Raw genomic sequence first — 14,358 nt, 5'->3', positions numbered from 1 at the left:
AGGCAGGCAGGAGGCGTCGGTGGGGAACATTTATTGTACAAAATAAGGGGCTGCCCCATCCAGGACACGCGGACAACCCCCCCATCCTCCTCCAGCAGGGAAGCCCACCCTGGGGCTGCCCCGGACCCGCCCCTGCAGCCTGAGGGAGACCCTGCTCCCTCCCAGCCTCCCGGAGGAGCTATAGGGAAGGCTGGGGCCTTGCCCCAGAAAGAGGAGGCCGACGGCAGGACGCCCCTGGCCCCGGGGCTGCCCCAGGAGCGGCCGCCTTGTCCCCATGCTTCCCCTCCCCACCCACACCACTCCCCCACGGCGGACTCGGCCACGGGGCGCGCTGCCCCCGTAAGGGCGAGCTCTAGAAGACTGAGCATCTCTTGCCCGGCTTCTTCACAGGGGGCGGGCAGAGCACCGCTCGGATGGCCTCGTCAAACACCGTCTTCAGGCCCCGCTGCGTCAGGGCCGAGCACTCCAGGTACTTGACTGAGCCTGGGAGCAGCGGGGGAGGGGCGGTGAGGAGGGGGAGGGCCAGCAGGGGGCGCTCGGAGCAGGCCGGTGGGCGGGCTCACCGATCTCCCGGGCCATGGCCAGGCCTTGAGGGTAAGTGATGGGCGCCAGCTTCTTGTCCCGCAGCCGCTCGATGGTGTCCTTGTCGTCGCGGAGGTCCAACTTGGTGCCCACCAGGAGGATGGGCGTGTGGGGGCAGTGGTGTCGAACCTCTGGGTACCACTGTGAGGATGGAAGCTCCGACCCTTGTGACTGTACCTCCTGGGGGCTTCTCCCCCGGCCTGGCCCAGGGCAGGCCACGGCTCCCGAGGGCCTTCCTCGCACAGCTAGACACACGTGGCCCTTCCTGCCTCACCACTGGGTTTGGTGGGGAAGCGAGCAAGGAAAACAGTGCCAGCCAGGAAGCTCCAAGGCCTCACAGGCCTCCAAGTCAGGGCCGTGCCCTTCTCTGAGGGCCTCGCTGCCACCTCTGCCCCGGCCCTGCCCCCTCAGCACTCTTTGGACCACCTTCTGACCCCATGCCAAGCAGAACAGGCCCCCCTCGGCGCCCACAGGCCAAGTTGCCCAAGGCAGTCAGGCAGGAGACCCCTGTGCTGTCTGGGCAGGTGGGCAGGGCAGCCCCCTCCCGCACACAGAGCCCCTCCAGCCCTGCCCTACCTTGGCTCGAACATTCTCAAAAGAGGCTGGGCTCACCAGGGAGAAGCAGACCAGGAAGACGTCCTTGAGAGAAGGGGGCCCAGGCGGCGGCGGTCAAGGAGGCTGCAGAAGGCCCCTGTGCCCCTGACATCAGGGCTCAGGGGCCCACCCCGCCACCCAGCTCTGGGGGTTGGCCCTGCCGGCACCTACAGTTTGCGGGTAGGAGAGTGGCCGCAGCCGGTCGTAGTCCTCCTGCCCAGCAGTGTCCCACAGCCCCAGGTTGACTGGCTTCCCATCCACCATCACGTTGGCGGAGTAGTTATCGAAACTGCAGGGGCAGAGCAGGGGGGCCGGCCGGGCTCGGACCCTCAGGCCTGCGCGGCCTGGAGCTCTGGCAGCGCCTCGGCCCCGCTCCAAAAGCCCAGGGGAGTCCCATGCACAGGTGCCCAGGCCCACCCCTGGGAGGACCACCTGTCCAGCCCGCTCACACGGTGGGGATGTACTCTCCCGGGAAGGCATTGGTCGTGTAACTGATGAGCAGGCAGGTCTTTCCCACGGCGCTGTGGACAGAGGGTGAGCACACGGTGCTCCCTGGCTGCACCTCGGCTCTCCGCCCAGCAAGGACAGCCCCCTCCCACGGGGCCACACACTAGAGGTCCCAGTCCCGCGGATCCACAGCGACCTAAGGCTGGAGTAGGAAGACCAAGGCAGGCGGCCTCCGGGGGACAGAGAAGGGGTGCAGGGTGGCACCCGGGAGAGTGGGGCTAAGGTCTTAGCACAGGTGAGAGACCCGGCCCCACACACCCGGAGGCCAGGCAGGGGCGGGCGGGGGCTTGGGCAGCATCAGGTGGGCCTGGGGGAGGCCCACGCCCCAGGGCCAGCCGGGACCCCGCCCCACCCCGCCTTCCCGCCCTTGCCCAGTCCCGGGAGGCCCGCGACCGGACCACGGGGTTGAGGGGTCGTCGAGAGTTTGGGAGCCGCCTGGCAGGTGCCCCGCACCCCTCCCGTTTGTGCGCGTCGCCTCCTCCGCCCCGGCCGCGCCCTGGCGCCGCGTGCCCCGCCCGGGTCCCCGGAGCCGCTCCCTGCCCACCGCTGCCTCCGCGCCGCGCACTCACCCGTCGCCGACCACCACGCACTTGATGGCCTGCATGGGCGCGGGCCAGGCGGGCGGGCGCGGCCGCGAGCCGAGCTGCGGAGAAATGCCCGGCGCCGCAGCGGCCGCGGACCCGAGCCGAGCGCCGAGCCGAGCGGCCGGAGACAGCCGAGCGCCGCCGAGCGCCGGACGCGGAGACAGCCGAGCGCGGCGGGTGGGGGGCGCGGGCTTGGGCGACGCCGCCGCGCCTAACGCAGGTCGGGCGGGGCGGGGGCACCGGGTGCCTGGACCGGAGCGGAGGGCCTGGGGCAGGGAAGGTGGGAGGAGGCGGGAGCGGGAGCGTGCACTAGGTGATCTGCGCGCACGTGTCCTCTTCCGGGAGCGCATCCCTGGGCCCGCCCTCCAACCAGAGACAGCTGGTGTTTGCAGTCCCAGAACCCCGCCTGGGTGGCAGCGCCACCGGCCGGCCTGCTGCGGGCAGCAGTCAGTCGGGAGGGGCCACTCAGCCACCCCCTGGAGGGTCTTTGCTGCAGGGTGCAGGCGGAGGGTCTCCCATCCCGACTGAAAATAAGGGCTGATGTGGGAGAAAAGGACCGGGCCCAAAATGAATCACAAAATACAAATGTTCTGTATTTCCGAATGCCCTAGGGAACATGCCCAAGGCCGCGTGGTGCCCGGACTGCTCAGGCTCCTGCAAACAGCCTTCTGTCACGGGCACCACCACTCCCTGGGCCAGGCAATGCCCATGCCATCCCCTTGGCCGGTCAGACTGCCCACCCAGTGGTGGCGAGCTGCAGAGTTCCCACTTGCCAGTCCATCTTGGCACTGATTTTTCCAGCTGAAGACCCTGCATCAGTAGCGTGGACCTGCCTGATGTTCTGTCCCTTGATAAGAATGGACAGCAGAGCTGGAACCCAGACGTGGGCAAATGCCACCTGCCTGCCGCTCTTATGGTCTCCCTGCCTCCCCTCACTTTTTGGGGCTCAGGGCCCTGAGGGGGGAGCCCTGCACGTAGGCCAGAACAGCATTTTGCAGGAAGACGGCCCTCTGGGCCTCCTCGTCGCGGATCCTGGCGATCTCAGCCTCCTTAAGCCGAAGCTTCTCCCGAAGGGAGGCGTTCTCGCTTTCCCTGTCCAGCAGCGCCTCCCGGTGGTCACTTGCGATCACTGCAGGGGAGAAAACGCAATGAAACGGGGTGCGCAGCGCCGCCTCCACCTAGGGGGCTTGACAAAGGCCAGCAGGAGGGTAGAGGGGCCTCGCGGCCTCGCGCCACTCCCCCGGATGCAGTCACACTCGGGCAGCTCTCGGGGCTGGGACCTAAACTCAGCTCAGCTCTCAGGCCCAGCCACCTGCTGGACGGGCCGGGGCTGCTCTGGCCCCTCACCTTTCAGCTGGCGCTCCAGGGCCGCCGCCTTCTCTTTCAGCGCCTCCAGGGCCGTCAGTTCGGCCTGCAGGCGGCCGTTCTGTTCCTGCAGCTCCACCCGCACCCTGGCCACCTCAGCCACCTTTTCTTGGTCCTTGTTGCTCAGCTCCTATCAGGCACAGGGGTGAGGCGGCAGCTGGGCACCAAGGGTACCCCTGGGAGCCTTTGAAGTCAGACCTACCTGATGCAGCTCCTCCAGGCGCCTCTGCAGGCCCTCCACCTGCAGGCTGAGCTGGCCAGCCCGGGCCTGGGCATCAGCCACCGACTGCTTCTGCTGCAGGCAGGTGCTCTGAGCCTCGTCCCGCGCCTGCGCCAGCAGCCGCAGCTTCTCCTCCAGGTGAGCCAGGCGCTGCTGCTGTGGGCACCAGAGAGGGGCCGCTGAGCCCGAGGGGGTTTAAGGCTAGCTTGCTTTGCTGCCTCCTGGCATACGACACAGGGCTCACATGTGAAGTGAACCCCTGCTCAGCCCAGGGGGAGCTTTTATTTGCAATATGGAAACTGCTTTGTCGCTCGTTTATCTGTATATTGTTCTGGATAGGCCCAACCTGAATGAAGCTCTGGGGAGCGCCCTTCCTGGGCTCCCCATCCCCATGCTGACTCCATCGTGCCTCTGCTCCCCACCCTCAGCCGCAGTCACAGGCAGCACGGATGGGCCAAACCCCTTGCCCTGCCTTGGGAAAGGGTGACGGCTGCTCTGTGGGGTGGAGGGGGGTGGTGCTGATGGGACGAAGGACCTGCTCTGACTCTCCCACATTCCCTGTACCCCTGGAGCTCTGCCTACTCAGAGCCAGGAGACAGCCCTGCTCTCACCATGCCGGTCCTGCAGGCTGTGCCATCCCAGGCAGCTCATGCCCAGCCTCTGCCCTCCCTCCCTGGTGGGCACTGCAAGCAGTGGGTCCCACCCCTCCAGTGGTATGGCTGTGAGCTCACCTCCTCCATCCGCACTTGGCTCTTGGCCTTAATGAGCTCCTCCTCGGCCTGGCTGCGCTCGCCAAGTGCTGCGGCCTTTGCTTGGCTCAGCTCCTGCATGGTGACAGCGACCCACTGGGCATCCCTGCTGGCCCCAGCCAGCTGCTGGGCCAGGGAGCATCCTCCCACCAGCCTCCAGAGACTCTGCTCACCAGGCTAAGGGAGCCCACATCCCCTCCTCCTTGGTGAGCGGGACCCGAGGCTCTGCGACCACAGGAGGGATACCTGGGGAGGGCCGGGCCTGATACCCAGAGGAGCCAGGTGCTCACCTCCTCCAGGGACAGCCTCGAGGCCTCCAGCCTCTGCACCCGCTCCTGCATGGCCCTCTCACTCTCCTCCAGGTGGCGAGTCATGTGCTCCACCTGTCCAGGGCCAGCGAGGAGGTGGAGCTGGCAGGCTGGCTCCCCAGCCTTCCCCGGCAGGACCCCCGACCTGGGCAGGCAGGAAAATCTCGGGAACCCTTCTGTGAATGGGCTGCCCTAAGTGCCCCATGTGGCACGGAACACACAGCAGTCTGCGTTGTGGTGTGGTCCCAGCATGGTCAGGGGCCCTTCTAGAACCTGGTCAGAAGGTTCTGGGTCCGAAGTCAGCCAGGAAAGGCAAAGAACTGCCACCCAGCCCCTCAAGGTTGTCGAGGGGAGCCCGGCCAGGGGAGTGCTTTGGGGACACCACTGCAACCCTGGGGGTGGGCAGTGGGGAGAGCAGGAGCCGAATGATGCAACTGATGAGGCACCTCCTTGAGGCGCAGGCGCTCCGAGTCCTCCAGGCTCTGCCGGGACCTCTTTTTCTCCAGCTCCAGGCGCTCTGGAAGCCCAGGGGGAGAGCGTGGGTGGGACTCCTTTAGGGGTGCCCTCGTTCCCAGGACTTGGCATCCCGCCTGTGCCTGGCGCTCCCGCCTCCAGGCCCCTCAGTAGCAGGCCTGCATGTGCCCACCCTCGGCCTGCACAGCCCGCATCTTCAGCTCGGCCGACGTGTCGGTCAGCTCCTGCCTGGCCAGGAACAGCTGCTCCTGCTGAGACTTCACCTTCCGCTCCAGTCCGACCACCTGGAGAGCAGACCCCACGGAGGGAAGCCTTGCCCCCGAGCCCCCAGGGAGGCCTGGCTCCACACCCCCATACCTGGTTCTGCAGGAGCAGGTTCTTTTCGTTGGCAGCAGACAAGTCTCTGAAGAGCTTAGACTCCCGCTCTGCAGCTTCCTGGGGGTGAGACAGGGCAAGTGCCCTCTGGTCACCCACTGCCCAGCAGCAGGTGCCGACCCTACACGCCGCCAGCCTGTCCATCCGTGCCTACCTGCTGCTCTAGCCTGTGCTCCTTTGCCTGCCTCTGTGCCAGGCCCCGCAGCTCCTGCTCTGTGGTGGCCAGGAGCTCGCCCAGGTCCCGGGCCTTCTGCTCAGACAGAGCCAGGGCAGCCTCAGCCATCTGCAGCCTGAAAGGAGGGAAGGGCCAGCCCCACCCAAGCGCCACCTCAAGCCTTAGGCTCTCACTACCACCAGGCTGCTATTCACCCTAGCAAGTGTGTGCCTCCTCCAAAAAGCCTTCCTGAGTTACCACTCCTGCCACTTCCTTCTGCTTGGTACACTGTGGGCTCAGGTCCTTGTCTGCACCACCTGCCTCTGCTCGTGGGCATGTCTCCAAAGTATTCTGAAGCCGCTTCCCCCACCCCCAGCCCTCCCACCTGCCCTCTGCCCCTGCTTACTTGGCCTTGAGGGCATTGATGATGGAGTGCCTCTCATTCAAGGCTTCCTGCAGCTGCCCCATGCGTGCTGCTGATGCCCTGTGGGCAGAGAGGAGGGCCCAAGAAACCCAAACCTCAGAGCCTCCAGGCTCCCTTGGGCCCAGTGCAGCTGCTATCCTTAATGCCCCGACAGTATGCAGGGCCCTGGGCCAAGGAAGTGCTCTGTGGCCCCAGCCCTCCAGCCAACCTCCTTGAGAAGCACATGCTTCAACTCACCCATGGGCAGGTAACAAGGCCCATGTGAAGTCACCAGTGAGGCCGCAGGCAGGATCTGAACCTGGGCACCTCCCCTGGGCCCCAGTTCTGCCTCCTGCAGGCCTGGGGCTGAGCTTACCTGCTGCTCCTGGCCATCTCTTCTCGCTGCTTATCGATGGTTTCCATCAAGCCCAGAAACTGGGGACAGAACCAGACGGAGGCTTGTCAGGGCCTTGGGCCTGCCCACTCCCCCAGGTCAGGCAGGAAGGAGAGGAGACCTAACCCACCGAAGTAGCGAAAGAGCAAAGGGCTCAGCCTCCTCAAAGGCAGGACAGCTCCGGCACAGGGAGGCCCCGTGAACGCCCACCTACTGCCCCACCAGGCCAGGGGTCGGACCAGGAGGTGCCTCTTGGGCCTGGGTACTGGCGGCTCTGAGACTCAAGCGCCCAGAGGAAGGGAAGACGGCCACAGCACAGAGGCCAAGGGGGACCCTTCATCTGTGCAGCCAGGGCAGGGCCTGGGTCCGAGGCAGTGCCATCCTTACCTGCTTGGACTTCTCTTCCCGGAGGCACCGCACCTCCTTGCTGAGCGTGTGGGTGCGGGCCTGGTTCTCCTGCTGAGCGGCCTGCCGCTCCTGGCTGTGATCCATGGCTCGCTCTGTTGGGAGGAGCCAAACTGCCCACCAGGCCCCCGGTGGGTTGTGGTGTCACACTAGCGGGTGAAGAGCCTCAGCAGAGGTGGGGGCAACAGTGGGGCCAGGAGACCCAGTGCACAGGGAGAGGGGCAGGGGAGGCCGCTCCACTGCCACAAGGGGCGAGCGCCATCCCTAAGGTCAGGAACCACAGTTTGACTTTGAAAAGGTGAATGCTGTGCTCAGCTTGTGCTCTGAAAAGACCCAGGAAGCATTTGGAGAGGGGCCAGCCGGAAGTGGCCCTGGCATCAGAGGTGATTACAGCAGCTGGGGCGACTTGGGGGTAGGACCAAGAACCAAGAAGCCAGGGGACCCCATGGCCAGGCAAGGAGCCCCCAGGGGTAGCAGAGTGTTCAGCCAGGCCCGGGGCTGAAGTGCCGGGATCATCTCAGGTGACTGCAGAGGCCCTGGACCCGCAGAGGCAGCTCAGGCCAGGTGGCCCTGCTCCTAGACAGCGCACATGCTCAGACACAGACTTGGGACCAAGGTGGTGATGGGGGGAAATGCCAAGAAGCGCTCCCCAGCTACGGCAAGGCCCTGAGCCCAACTGCCTTGGGTTCCTCCTCTGTGAAACTGATGACCCTCCTCACCTCACACGGTCTGAGAACCAGGACAACACACAAGGGTATGCTTGGAGTGGCTGTAGGCAGTGAGTGGTACTTGAACTCACTGCCAACTCTTTCTATGGCACCCTCCCTGTCCTGTTTTTAATTTAGACTGTCGTGAGATGCTTATGTGTCAGAAGCCCTGAGCCACCCCTCCTCAGTGGCTGGGCCTATCAGAGGAAATCAGCTTCATGCCTTGCTCCAAATGGTGCGAACTGCTGGCAGCCCCATGCGCCCATACCCGCAGCTCTGAGGACGTCGCTGGGGATGCTGTTCCCAGCCAGCTCCAGCCTCCAGAGGGTTCTGTTGCTGGGGAGGCAGTTCACCAGAGCTCGGCCTCCCAGGAGGCCCACGTTGTTCCAGCGCAGGTCTGAAAGGAAACCTGTTGTTATCAGATGGAATGCACCTCGGGGGGCCTGGCTCCTTTTCAGGGAGAATATTGCGTGATTACCACCGGAGCAGGAGCCCAGCACAGCTGGCCCTCCTCCCCGCCCCACAGCCCTGCTTCAGCAGGACGGAGGACCCAGGGGGAGACGACCAGTGCAGGGGTGGGGGGCTTCACCCAGCTGCTGGAGGCTGGCGTTGCTCTTCAGGGCCAGGGCCAGCCCCTCAGCACCCTTGTGGCTGATCTGGTTGTTGCGGAGGTCCAGCTGCCGCAGGGCGCTGTTGACTGCCAGGGCCCCACAGAAGGTGGCAAAAGCGTCTTCCCACGCACCCAGATTGTTCCACTCCAGGGTGAGGCTGCGGGGAGGGTGGACGTGAGGTGCGTGGCTCCGAGGCGCGCCCACCCTCCCACAGTCCAGGGGGCGTGAGCAGGGGCACAGGCTCAGGAGTCTCTGGCAGGAAGGCTGGAGGCACGTGAGTAAGAAGGACCCTCCTACTCCCCCCAGACCCCACCTCTTGTTTCAGGGCAACAGGGCCACGCAGACCACTGGCCTGGCAGTGAGCTCCCTCAGACTGCAACAGTGTGTTCTCGGGGGCCAACCCTGAGCCATGCAGAGAGAGGGGCTGGGGGACAGGGCCGAGACCACCTCACTTCTGAATGCACTTGTTCTGTCGGAGGAGTCTTCCCAGAGCCTCAGCCCCGGCAGCACGAAGGTTATTGCCCTAAGACAAGAACAGGTGGTCCGGTCACTCCCTGCTGCCCCAGGCTGGCCTTTGGAAACCGCATGCACACCCACAGGGGCCTGGGCAGTGAACAGAGGCAGGGATGAGAGCTGGGCAGAGGGCACAGCTGCTCTCTGATCCTGCCTTCCCTGAATGTAGTGGGCTTGTTCCATTGGCTCCTGTGAACTCTCTGGAACTCAGGTTCTTGCCCTCATACATGCATGAAGGCCATCGGAAACAGGCTGAGTCCCGCCACCAGAGTGCTTACAGACACTGTCTCTGGCTTTCTCAGACCCCAGGTTGCTGGCACACCTGAGTCTTCCCCTTCTACTTCTGCTTTCAGGCTGGCACACCAAGTGCAGATCTACTCACTTTCAGATCTAGAAGCCGCACGACGGCGTTGGCACACAGCCCCTGGAGCAGCAGTGCGGCCCCTGTAAGTGGATAGAGCGGTCACTCTCTGCCCCTGGCGCCCTGAGCCCCTCTCTGAGGGCTCCATCTTGGGGCAGCTCCCCAGATGGAGGAGAGGGACCACTGGGTAGTTCCCACCCATCAGGGTCCATGCTCAAAATGAGTCGCTCCACTCTCCACATCAGGTGTGAAACGTCTGCCACGTTTGCCTGCTGCAGAGCCGGCCGCTGACCCTCATGGGTCACGCTGGTGATCTCCTAGGCCAGGGACGTTAAGGCTTCTCCACCACGAACAGAAACGGCTCTCTGACCCCGAACTTCAGGAAGGCACGATGCCGCTCACTTCAGCCACGGTGCAGAGGAGGAGAAGCCTCACACAGGAGAGACGGCAAGGGCTGCACGAGTTCTCTGCCGGAGGCTGCCAGGACCGTCGCAGGCCGGGCACGCGCAGCAGAGGGGCAGCAGGACAAACACGGCGAGGCGAGGCCACCCCGAGGCAAAGGGCTTGACCCCAACCCCAACTCTGCCCCTGCAGGGGCTGCCCCGGCCCCACCCGCCCTCTCGTGCCCACCTTCCTCACTCAGCATGCAGTCACTCAGGACAAGCTCCGTCAGCAGCGTCTCCTTCTGCAGCAGCTTGCCCAGGGCCCTGCAGGTGTCCACTGTCAGGCTCTGAGTGGCCAGGTCCAGCCGGCCCCGCGGCAGCTGGTGTAGCTGCTGCAAGACGGCCTCCTGGGGCTCGGCCCCGCCCTCCTTGCACAGCCGGCTGTAGGAGCGCCGGAGCTCCTCCATGCCCCCAGGGCGCTGCTGGGCTTCCCCGGCGCGCTCCTCGGGGCAGGCCTCGCCCTGGGCAGCTGCGGCCCTGCCACCCGGCCCCTCTGCCTGCGGTCGGTGGGCAGCGCCCCTCTCCTGAGGGGAGCCCCCCGCACTCCGCGTGGCACAAGCACCCCTAAGTCCTCAGCAGCTGAGGAACGAGTAACAAATGCTGAGGCGTTGCCACAGATGAGAGGCCCCGGGCGGACGGGTGGCCGCTCGAGCAGCGGCCCGGAGGCGGGGAGGCGGGGGGTTGCGGAGGCCTCCCCCTGGCACGGGGCTCCCGCGGCGGGGGCTGTCCGGGCGTCGCGCGCACCCCAGGACCCAGCCCCAGCCTTCGCGCAGCGAACCCTCCCTCACTCGCGGGACTGAGTGCCGGCCGCCTCCGCGATGCCGCGGTTTCCAGGAAGAGCGGGGAGCGCCGGGAAGAGCCTCCCAGGAGGCTTTGGGGCGCCCGCAGCGGGCCAATGAAAGCGCAGGGGCGGTGCGTACTGCGGGCTGTGAAGCCTGTGGAGCCGAGGCCGCGGGCTCCGGGCTCTTTGGGGCGGGGCGGGGCGGGGCCAACGAGGGCGCGCTCTGGACCGATTGGCTACGGATTCCGGGGCGGGGCTTCTGAAGGCGCGCTCCGGGCCTTTTGGGGCGGTGCGGGGGCGCTGCTGAGGACGGCGCCCGTCGCACGGACAGTCATGGAAGAAACCGGTGGCGGATTCCGGAAAGTGAGGGCAGTCTGGCGGCCGGGCGGAGGCGAGGGACTGGCGAGGCAGGGGGCGGGGGGAGAAGGCCTGGCGGGGCAGGGGGCCGGGGCCGGGGGCGAGGCTGGCGGGCCTCCGGCGGGGCCTTCGAGGGTGGGTCCACTCCCAAAATCCAGCCTCCGTGGTGGGGGCGCCAGCAGAAGGTCGATCGGCAAGAGGGCGAGAGTCTGCAGAGAGCAGGCCGAGCGGGGCCGGCACGGAAGACGTGCGGGGTGCTCAGAGGCGCGGCCAGGCGTCCCCTAAAGCCCTAGCATGGAATGCAATTCGGCCCAGCTCTCTGCTAGCCACAGCGCCTGCATATTCCAAATCCTCCCTTTGCCCTGGTCCCCGGCGCGCGAGCCAAGCGCCAGCACGTCTTCCGCAGGGTGTGTGCACGCTCTTCAAGTGCTCTTTTAGTGACCCCCCTGACGCAGTCAGGCACCGCCGCGTGCACTTTCCGTGGCCAAACCATCTAACGCGCGGCCACCTTAGCACCAGGAGGCGGGTACTAGTACTGTCCCCACGTGGGGAAGCGAGCCAGCTGACGCCGAGGCCCCGCCCTTTCCCCTGTGCCTGGCAAGTGCTGCTGGCTCCCCGCTCCTGCAGGCTCAGTGGTTTCCGAGGCTCCCTTTGATGCTCTGCCCTAAGGTTAGGGGGCACTGAGCCCTTGACATCAGGTAAGTGCCAAGGAAGGCCTGTGGGCCTCTGTGACCTGGGGAGGGAGGAAGGGTCTCAGACCCTCATGAGCTAGCTCTTCCTTGTCCCGCCAGTCTCTGGTGGTGGGGTCTCAGCCTTGCAGAGGCACAGGGGACCTCTGCTTGGTTCACCTTCTGCTTTAGCCTTCTCCTTTTCACCCTGGGGTCGTGGCTCTGCCCTGGCCCAGAAGGGCTCAATAATCTAAAAGGGAAAGTCAGTGAGGCTGGCCTGACCTAGCAGGGTAGCTCTGAGAATCCCACTGCAATAGCCGGAGAGGGAGCCCCAGGCTTGGGCTCCATCATGCTGGCCTGGAGACTCCGGAGTCCTCACCCTGAGAGGTCTAGCCGGAGCTGCGGTCGTGGTGACAGGGAGGCAGGGGACTGTAGCTCCCACACACAGAGGGGCCCTGAGTGCATGTAGGCCCCAGCCTGCCCTCTGTGACTCTGCGTCCCTCGTTTGGGAGCCGTCACTCCCAGCTGGTGCTGGCCCCTTCGGTTGTGGCAAGAGCCCTGTGCAGCAACCCCCCTGCCCCCCTCCACCGGATGCTGGTTGACTTAGCTCTTCCTGGGGGTCCAGAAGCAAATTGGACAGTGGAGCCTTCTGGGCCTTTCCTGGAACCTCGTAAGCAGCGAGAAGGGCCAGCAGGTGGCGCCAAGCACGCACGGTCTCTGCTGGGAGGGCAAGGCCGCTGAGGCAGCTTCGCTTCCTAGAAGTGAGCGGCCGCCGAGCTCGGGCCTTCTGAGCCCGGCCCCGTGGCCGGCCTGCTGCTCCCCCTGCTCTGCTCGGCCCTGCCGCGCTCTGTAGGGCGCGGCTAAGGCGGGAGGCCTGGCTGGTCCCTCGCGCGCCTTCCCTGCACGACACCGTTTCTGGGTTTCTGGCTGCTGCCGCCCTCCTGCCTCTCACCGCTTCTGAGGGCTGGCCCTGCGCCCTGCGCCACCTTCCAGATCATCACCATCCCAACCTCTCTCGGCTCCAGCACCCACCTGCCCACCCTGCTTGGGCACCTCGCATTTCCCACCCTCAGCACTTCCCACACCTTAGCACCCGGAGCAGAGCCCACCTCCCGAGTGGCGCCATCCTTTGGTGGCTCAAGCCCCCAGCTTGGAGCCTGGACCCACCTTGTCCCATCCTTTTCTCCTACCCATCCACCCATCCATGGAGCAGACGGGCCTGCCCATCTCTGCGGTTCCCACAGCACCCATGGGTTCCAGAAGATTCCCTTCAGCGCCATGTCATAGGTTTCAGGGAGGGCCCGCAGGTGGAGCTGACCTGTGCCCAGAGCAGGAACTGGCACTAGGTGGTGGTGGTGGTGTGGACAGACCTGCAAGTGAGTCCATCATGGGAGCAGCTCCCTCCAGCCCCTCATGGGGAGAACACCTGGGCCCTGGGAATGGGAATGGTCTGCCCTGGATCCCACTGGCACTGGAGCCTCAGGGCAGTGGACTGCCACCTGGGCTGCTCCCACCTGTCTGCCACACAACCACAGTGAAGTTTCTCCCCACCACCCAGTCCCATCCATAACTAAATGCCTAAGGGGTCTGCAGTCAGCAGGGTGGGGTCCTAGGCCACTGACGCCCCCTTCGTCCCCCAGGAACTAGTGAGGAGGCTACTGCACCTGCACTTTGAGGACGCCAAGACCAGAGGTTTGTGAGCACTGGATGTGGGGGAGGCTGGGGGTCACCCATGCAAGGGTGAACCAGGTCAGAGGTGCTGAGGAAGAACATCAGGGGGTGCTGGTAGGTCCGGCCAGGGGAGGGCGCAGCCCCCTAACCTGCTCCCTCCACCCTGCAGTCAGCGGGGATGCGCTGCAGCTGGTGACGGAGTTGCTCAAGATCTTCGTTGTGGGTGAGCTGAGGGACCCCAGCAGTGTCCTCTTGTGTCCGACCCAGGCTCATCCAGACCATCTGTGACCCGCTTTGCCTTCTGTTCTTCAGTTAGGAAACCAAGACACATTTTCCCATTTTCTCATGAGCACCTAAGCCCTTTGCCACTGGAAAGCTGTCTCATGGGCCATGACCTTGGTTCTCTGAGCTGGCAGCTGGCATGGGTGGGGGAGTTCAAGCCCCCGCAGCCTTCGCCTCTCACTTCCCTCTTCGCCACGGCAGAAGCAGCCATCCGGGGCGTCCGGCAGGCCCAGGCAGAGGACCTAGCCCGTGTGGACGTGGACCAGCTGGAGAAGGTGCTGCCGCAGCTGGTAGGGTCTGCTCTGCAGCCTCGGCATCCCATCCCATCCCGCCCTCCCGGGGAGATGGCCTGCTGAGCTGGGGGGTGGGGGTGGGCTGGTGCCCATGAGGCTCTGAGCACCCCTCTCCCTCACAGCTTCTGGATTTCTAGGAGTCCACCCTTGCCGCAACCACCTGCCCAGGCCACAGCCAGTCCCCATGTCCGCACTGTCTCCTGGGACCTCGGCCTTAGGGGGAAGGAGTTGTACGTCTTGAGCCTTTCCTCCAGCCCCGAAGGCCAGGCCAGCTTCCAGCAGACGCTCTGCCCTGCTGACGGCCGGACACAGGTGGGGGGAACTGAGGGGTGGGGTCTGGTGTGGGAGAAGCACTGGTACCATGCCCGCTGCCCGAGCAGGTGGCCCATCTCCTACAGGTGGAGCTGCACAGCCTGCCACCCCAACGTCAAAGCTGCTGTATAACCTTTGAACCGCTGGTTGTTCCCCTCAGAAGGTGCTTTCCTGAACCATAAATTTGTGTTCACAGAGCGACACCAATAAATCAAAGCTGCCTCTCCCAAGCATAGCCTCCTCAC

The 14,358-nt window shown here is 65.3% G+C and overlaps 3 protein-coding genes across 10 annotated transcripts; 1 reads left to right on the top strand and 2 right to left on the bottom strand.

The window, feature by feature from the left end:
- Positions 1 to 16: 16 nt before the first annotated feature.
- RAC3 (Rac family small GTPase 3) lies at positions 17 to 2,681 on the bottom strand. 3 transcript variants are annotated; one of them, XM_036997169.2, is made up of 6 exons: positions 2,253 to 2,681; positions 1,626 to 1,697; positions 1,348 to 1,465; positions 1,159 to 1,221; positions 560 to 723; positions 17 to 483 (listed from the first exon to the last, which is right to left on the bottom strand). In XM_036997169.2, exons 1-6 carry the CDS (start codon positions 2,615 to 2,617, stop codon positions 423 to 425), a joined length of 843 nt encoding a protein of 280 aa, XP_036853064.1. In that variant the 5' UTR covers positions 2,618 to 2,681; the 3' UTR covers positions 17 to 422. The 3 variants fall into 3 exon arrangements, with proteins under 3 accessions (XP_036853064.1, XP_036853062.1, XP_036853063.1); XM_036997167.2 differs by having other exon boundaries at positions 564 to 723; XM_036997168.2 differs by having other exon boundaries at positions 564 to 723; positions 1,195 to 1,221.
- Positions 2,682 to 2,835: 154 nt separating this feature from the next.
- LRRC45 (leucine rich repeat containing 45) lies at positions 2,836 to 10,603 on the bottom strand. 3 transcript variants are annotated; one of them, XM_017657357.3, is made up of 17 exons: positions 9,937 to 10,600; positions 9,328 to 9,389; positions 8,885 to 8,955; positions 8,411 to 8,589; positions 8,090 to 8,218; positions 7,097 to 7,209; positions 6,692 to 6,750; positions 6,319 to 6,396; positions 5,913 to 6,048; positions 5,741 to 5,818; positions 5,556 to 5,667; positions 5,356 to 5,426; positions 4,892 to 4,984; positions 4,584 to 4,676; positions 3,835 to 4,008; positions 3,615 to 3,762; positions 2,836 to 3,396 (listed from the first exon to the last, which is right to left on the bottom strand). In XM_017657357.3, exons 1-17 carry the CDS (start codon positions 10,154 to 10,156, stop codon positions 3,200 to 3,202), a joined length of 2,013 nt encoding a protein of 670 aa, XP_017512846.2. In that variant the 5' UTR covers positions 10,157 to 10,600; the 3' UTR covers positions 2,836 to 3,199. The 3 variants fall into 3 exon arrangements, with proteins under 3 accessions (XP_017512846.2, XP_017512847.2, XP_017512848.2); XM_017657358.3 differs by having other exon boundaries at positions 3,835 to 4,005; XM_017657359.3 differs by lacking the exon at positions 2,836 to 3,396 and having other exon boundaries at positions 3,835 to 4,031; positions 9,937 to 10,603.
- A 26-nt stretch (positions 10,604 to 10,629) lies between these two features.
- CENPX (centromere protein X) lies at positions 10,630 to 14,343 on the top strand. Of its 4 annotated transcripts, none has more exons than XR_012130965.1 (6): positions 10,630 to 10,893; positions 13,196 to 13,247; positions 13,396 to 13,449; positions 13,710 to 13,798; positions 13,939 to 14,113; positions 14,200 to 14,343. XR_012130965.1 is itself a non-coding variant. In XM_017657352.3 (5 exons), exons 1-5 carry the CDS (start codon positions 10,645 to 10,647, stop codon positions 14,017 to 14,019), a joined length of 525 nt encoding a protein of 174 aa, XP_017512841.3. In that variant the 5' UTR covers positions 10,630 to 10,644; the 3' UTR covers positions 14,020 to 14,343. The 4 variants fall into 4 exon arrangements, 2 of the variants coding, with proteins under 2 accessions (XP_017512841.3, XP_017512845.3); XR_012130966.1 differs by having other exon boundaries at positions 13,924 to 14,113; XM_017657352.3 differs by having other exon boundaries at positions 13,939 to 14,343.
- Positions 14,344 to 14,358: the final 15 nt, after the last annotated feature.

This window comes from Manis javanica, chromosome 4, assembly GCF_040802235.1.
Source record: "Manis javanica isolate MJ-LG chromosome 4, MJ_LKY, whole genome shotgun sequence".
NCBI lineage: Eukaryota > Metazoa > Chordata > Mammalia > Pholidota > Manidae > Manis > Manis javanica.
Note: the sequence above shows the minus strand (reverse complement) of the source record. Positions and strands in the feature narration are given on the sequence as shown.

Bases quoted from the DNA above. Each gene is read 5' to 3' on its own strand.
- CENPX (XM_017657352.3), top strand. From the start codon at position 10,645: ATGAAAGCGCAGGGGCGGTGCGTACTGCGGGCTGTGAAGCCTGTGGAG. The intron at 10,894-13,195 runs GTGAGGGCAGTC...TTCGTCCCCCAG, and splicing joins CCGGTGGCGGATTCCGGAAA to GAACTAGTGAGGAGGCTACT. The intron at 13,450-13,709 runs GTGAGCTGAGGG...TCGCCACGGCAG, and splicing joins GCTCAAGATCTTCGTTGTGG to AAGCAGCCATCCGGGGCGTC.
- RAC3 (XM_036997167.2), bottom strand. From the start codon at position 2,617: ATGCGCTCCCGGAAGAGGACACGTGCGCGCAGATCACCTAGTGCACGC. The intron at 1,466-1,625 runs GTGAGCGGGCTG...CTGCCCCTGCAG, and splicing joins GGAGAGTACATCCCCACCGT to TTTCGATAACTACTCCGCCA. The intron at 724-1,158 runs GTAGGGCAGGGC...CCATCCTCACAG, and splicing joins TTGAGAATGTTCGAGCCAAG to TGGTACCCAGAGGTTCGACA.
- LRRC45 (XM_017657357.3), bottom strand. From the start codon at position 10,156: ATGGAGGAGCTCCGGCGCTCCTACAGCCGGCTGTGCAAGGAGGGCGGG. The intron at 7,210-8,089 runs GTATGGGCGCAT...TCCTCCCAACAG, and splicing joins CGACGTCCTCAGAGCTGCGG to AGCGAGCCATGGATCACAGC. The intron at 4,677-4,891 runs GTGAGCACCTGG...GTCACCATGCAG, and splicing joins CGAGGCTGTCCCTGGAGGAG to GAGCTGAGCCAAGCAAAGGC.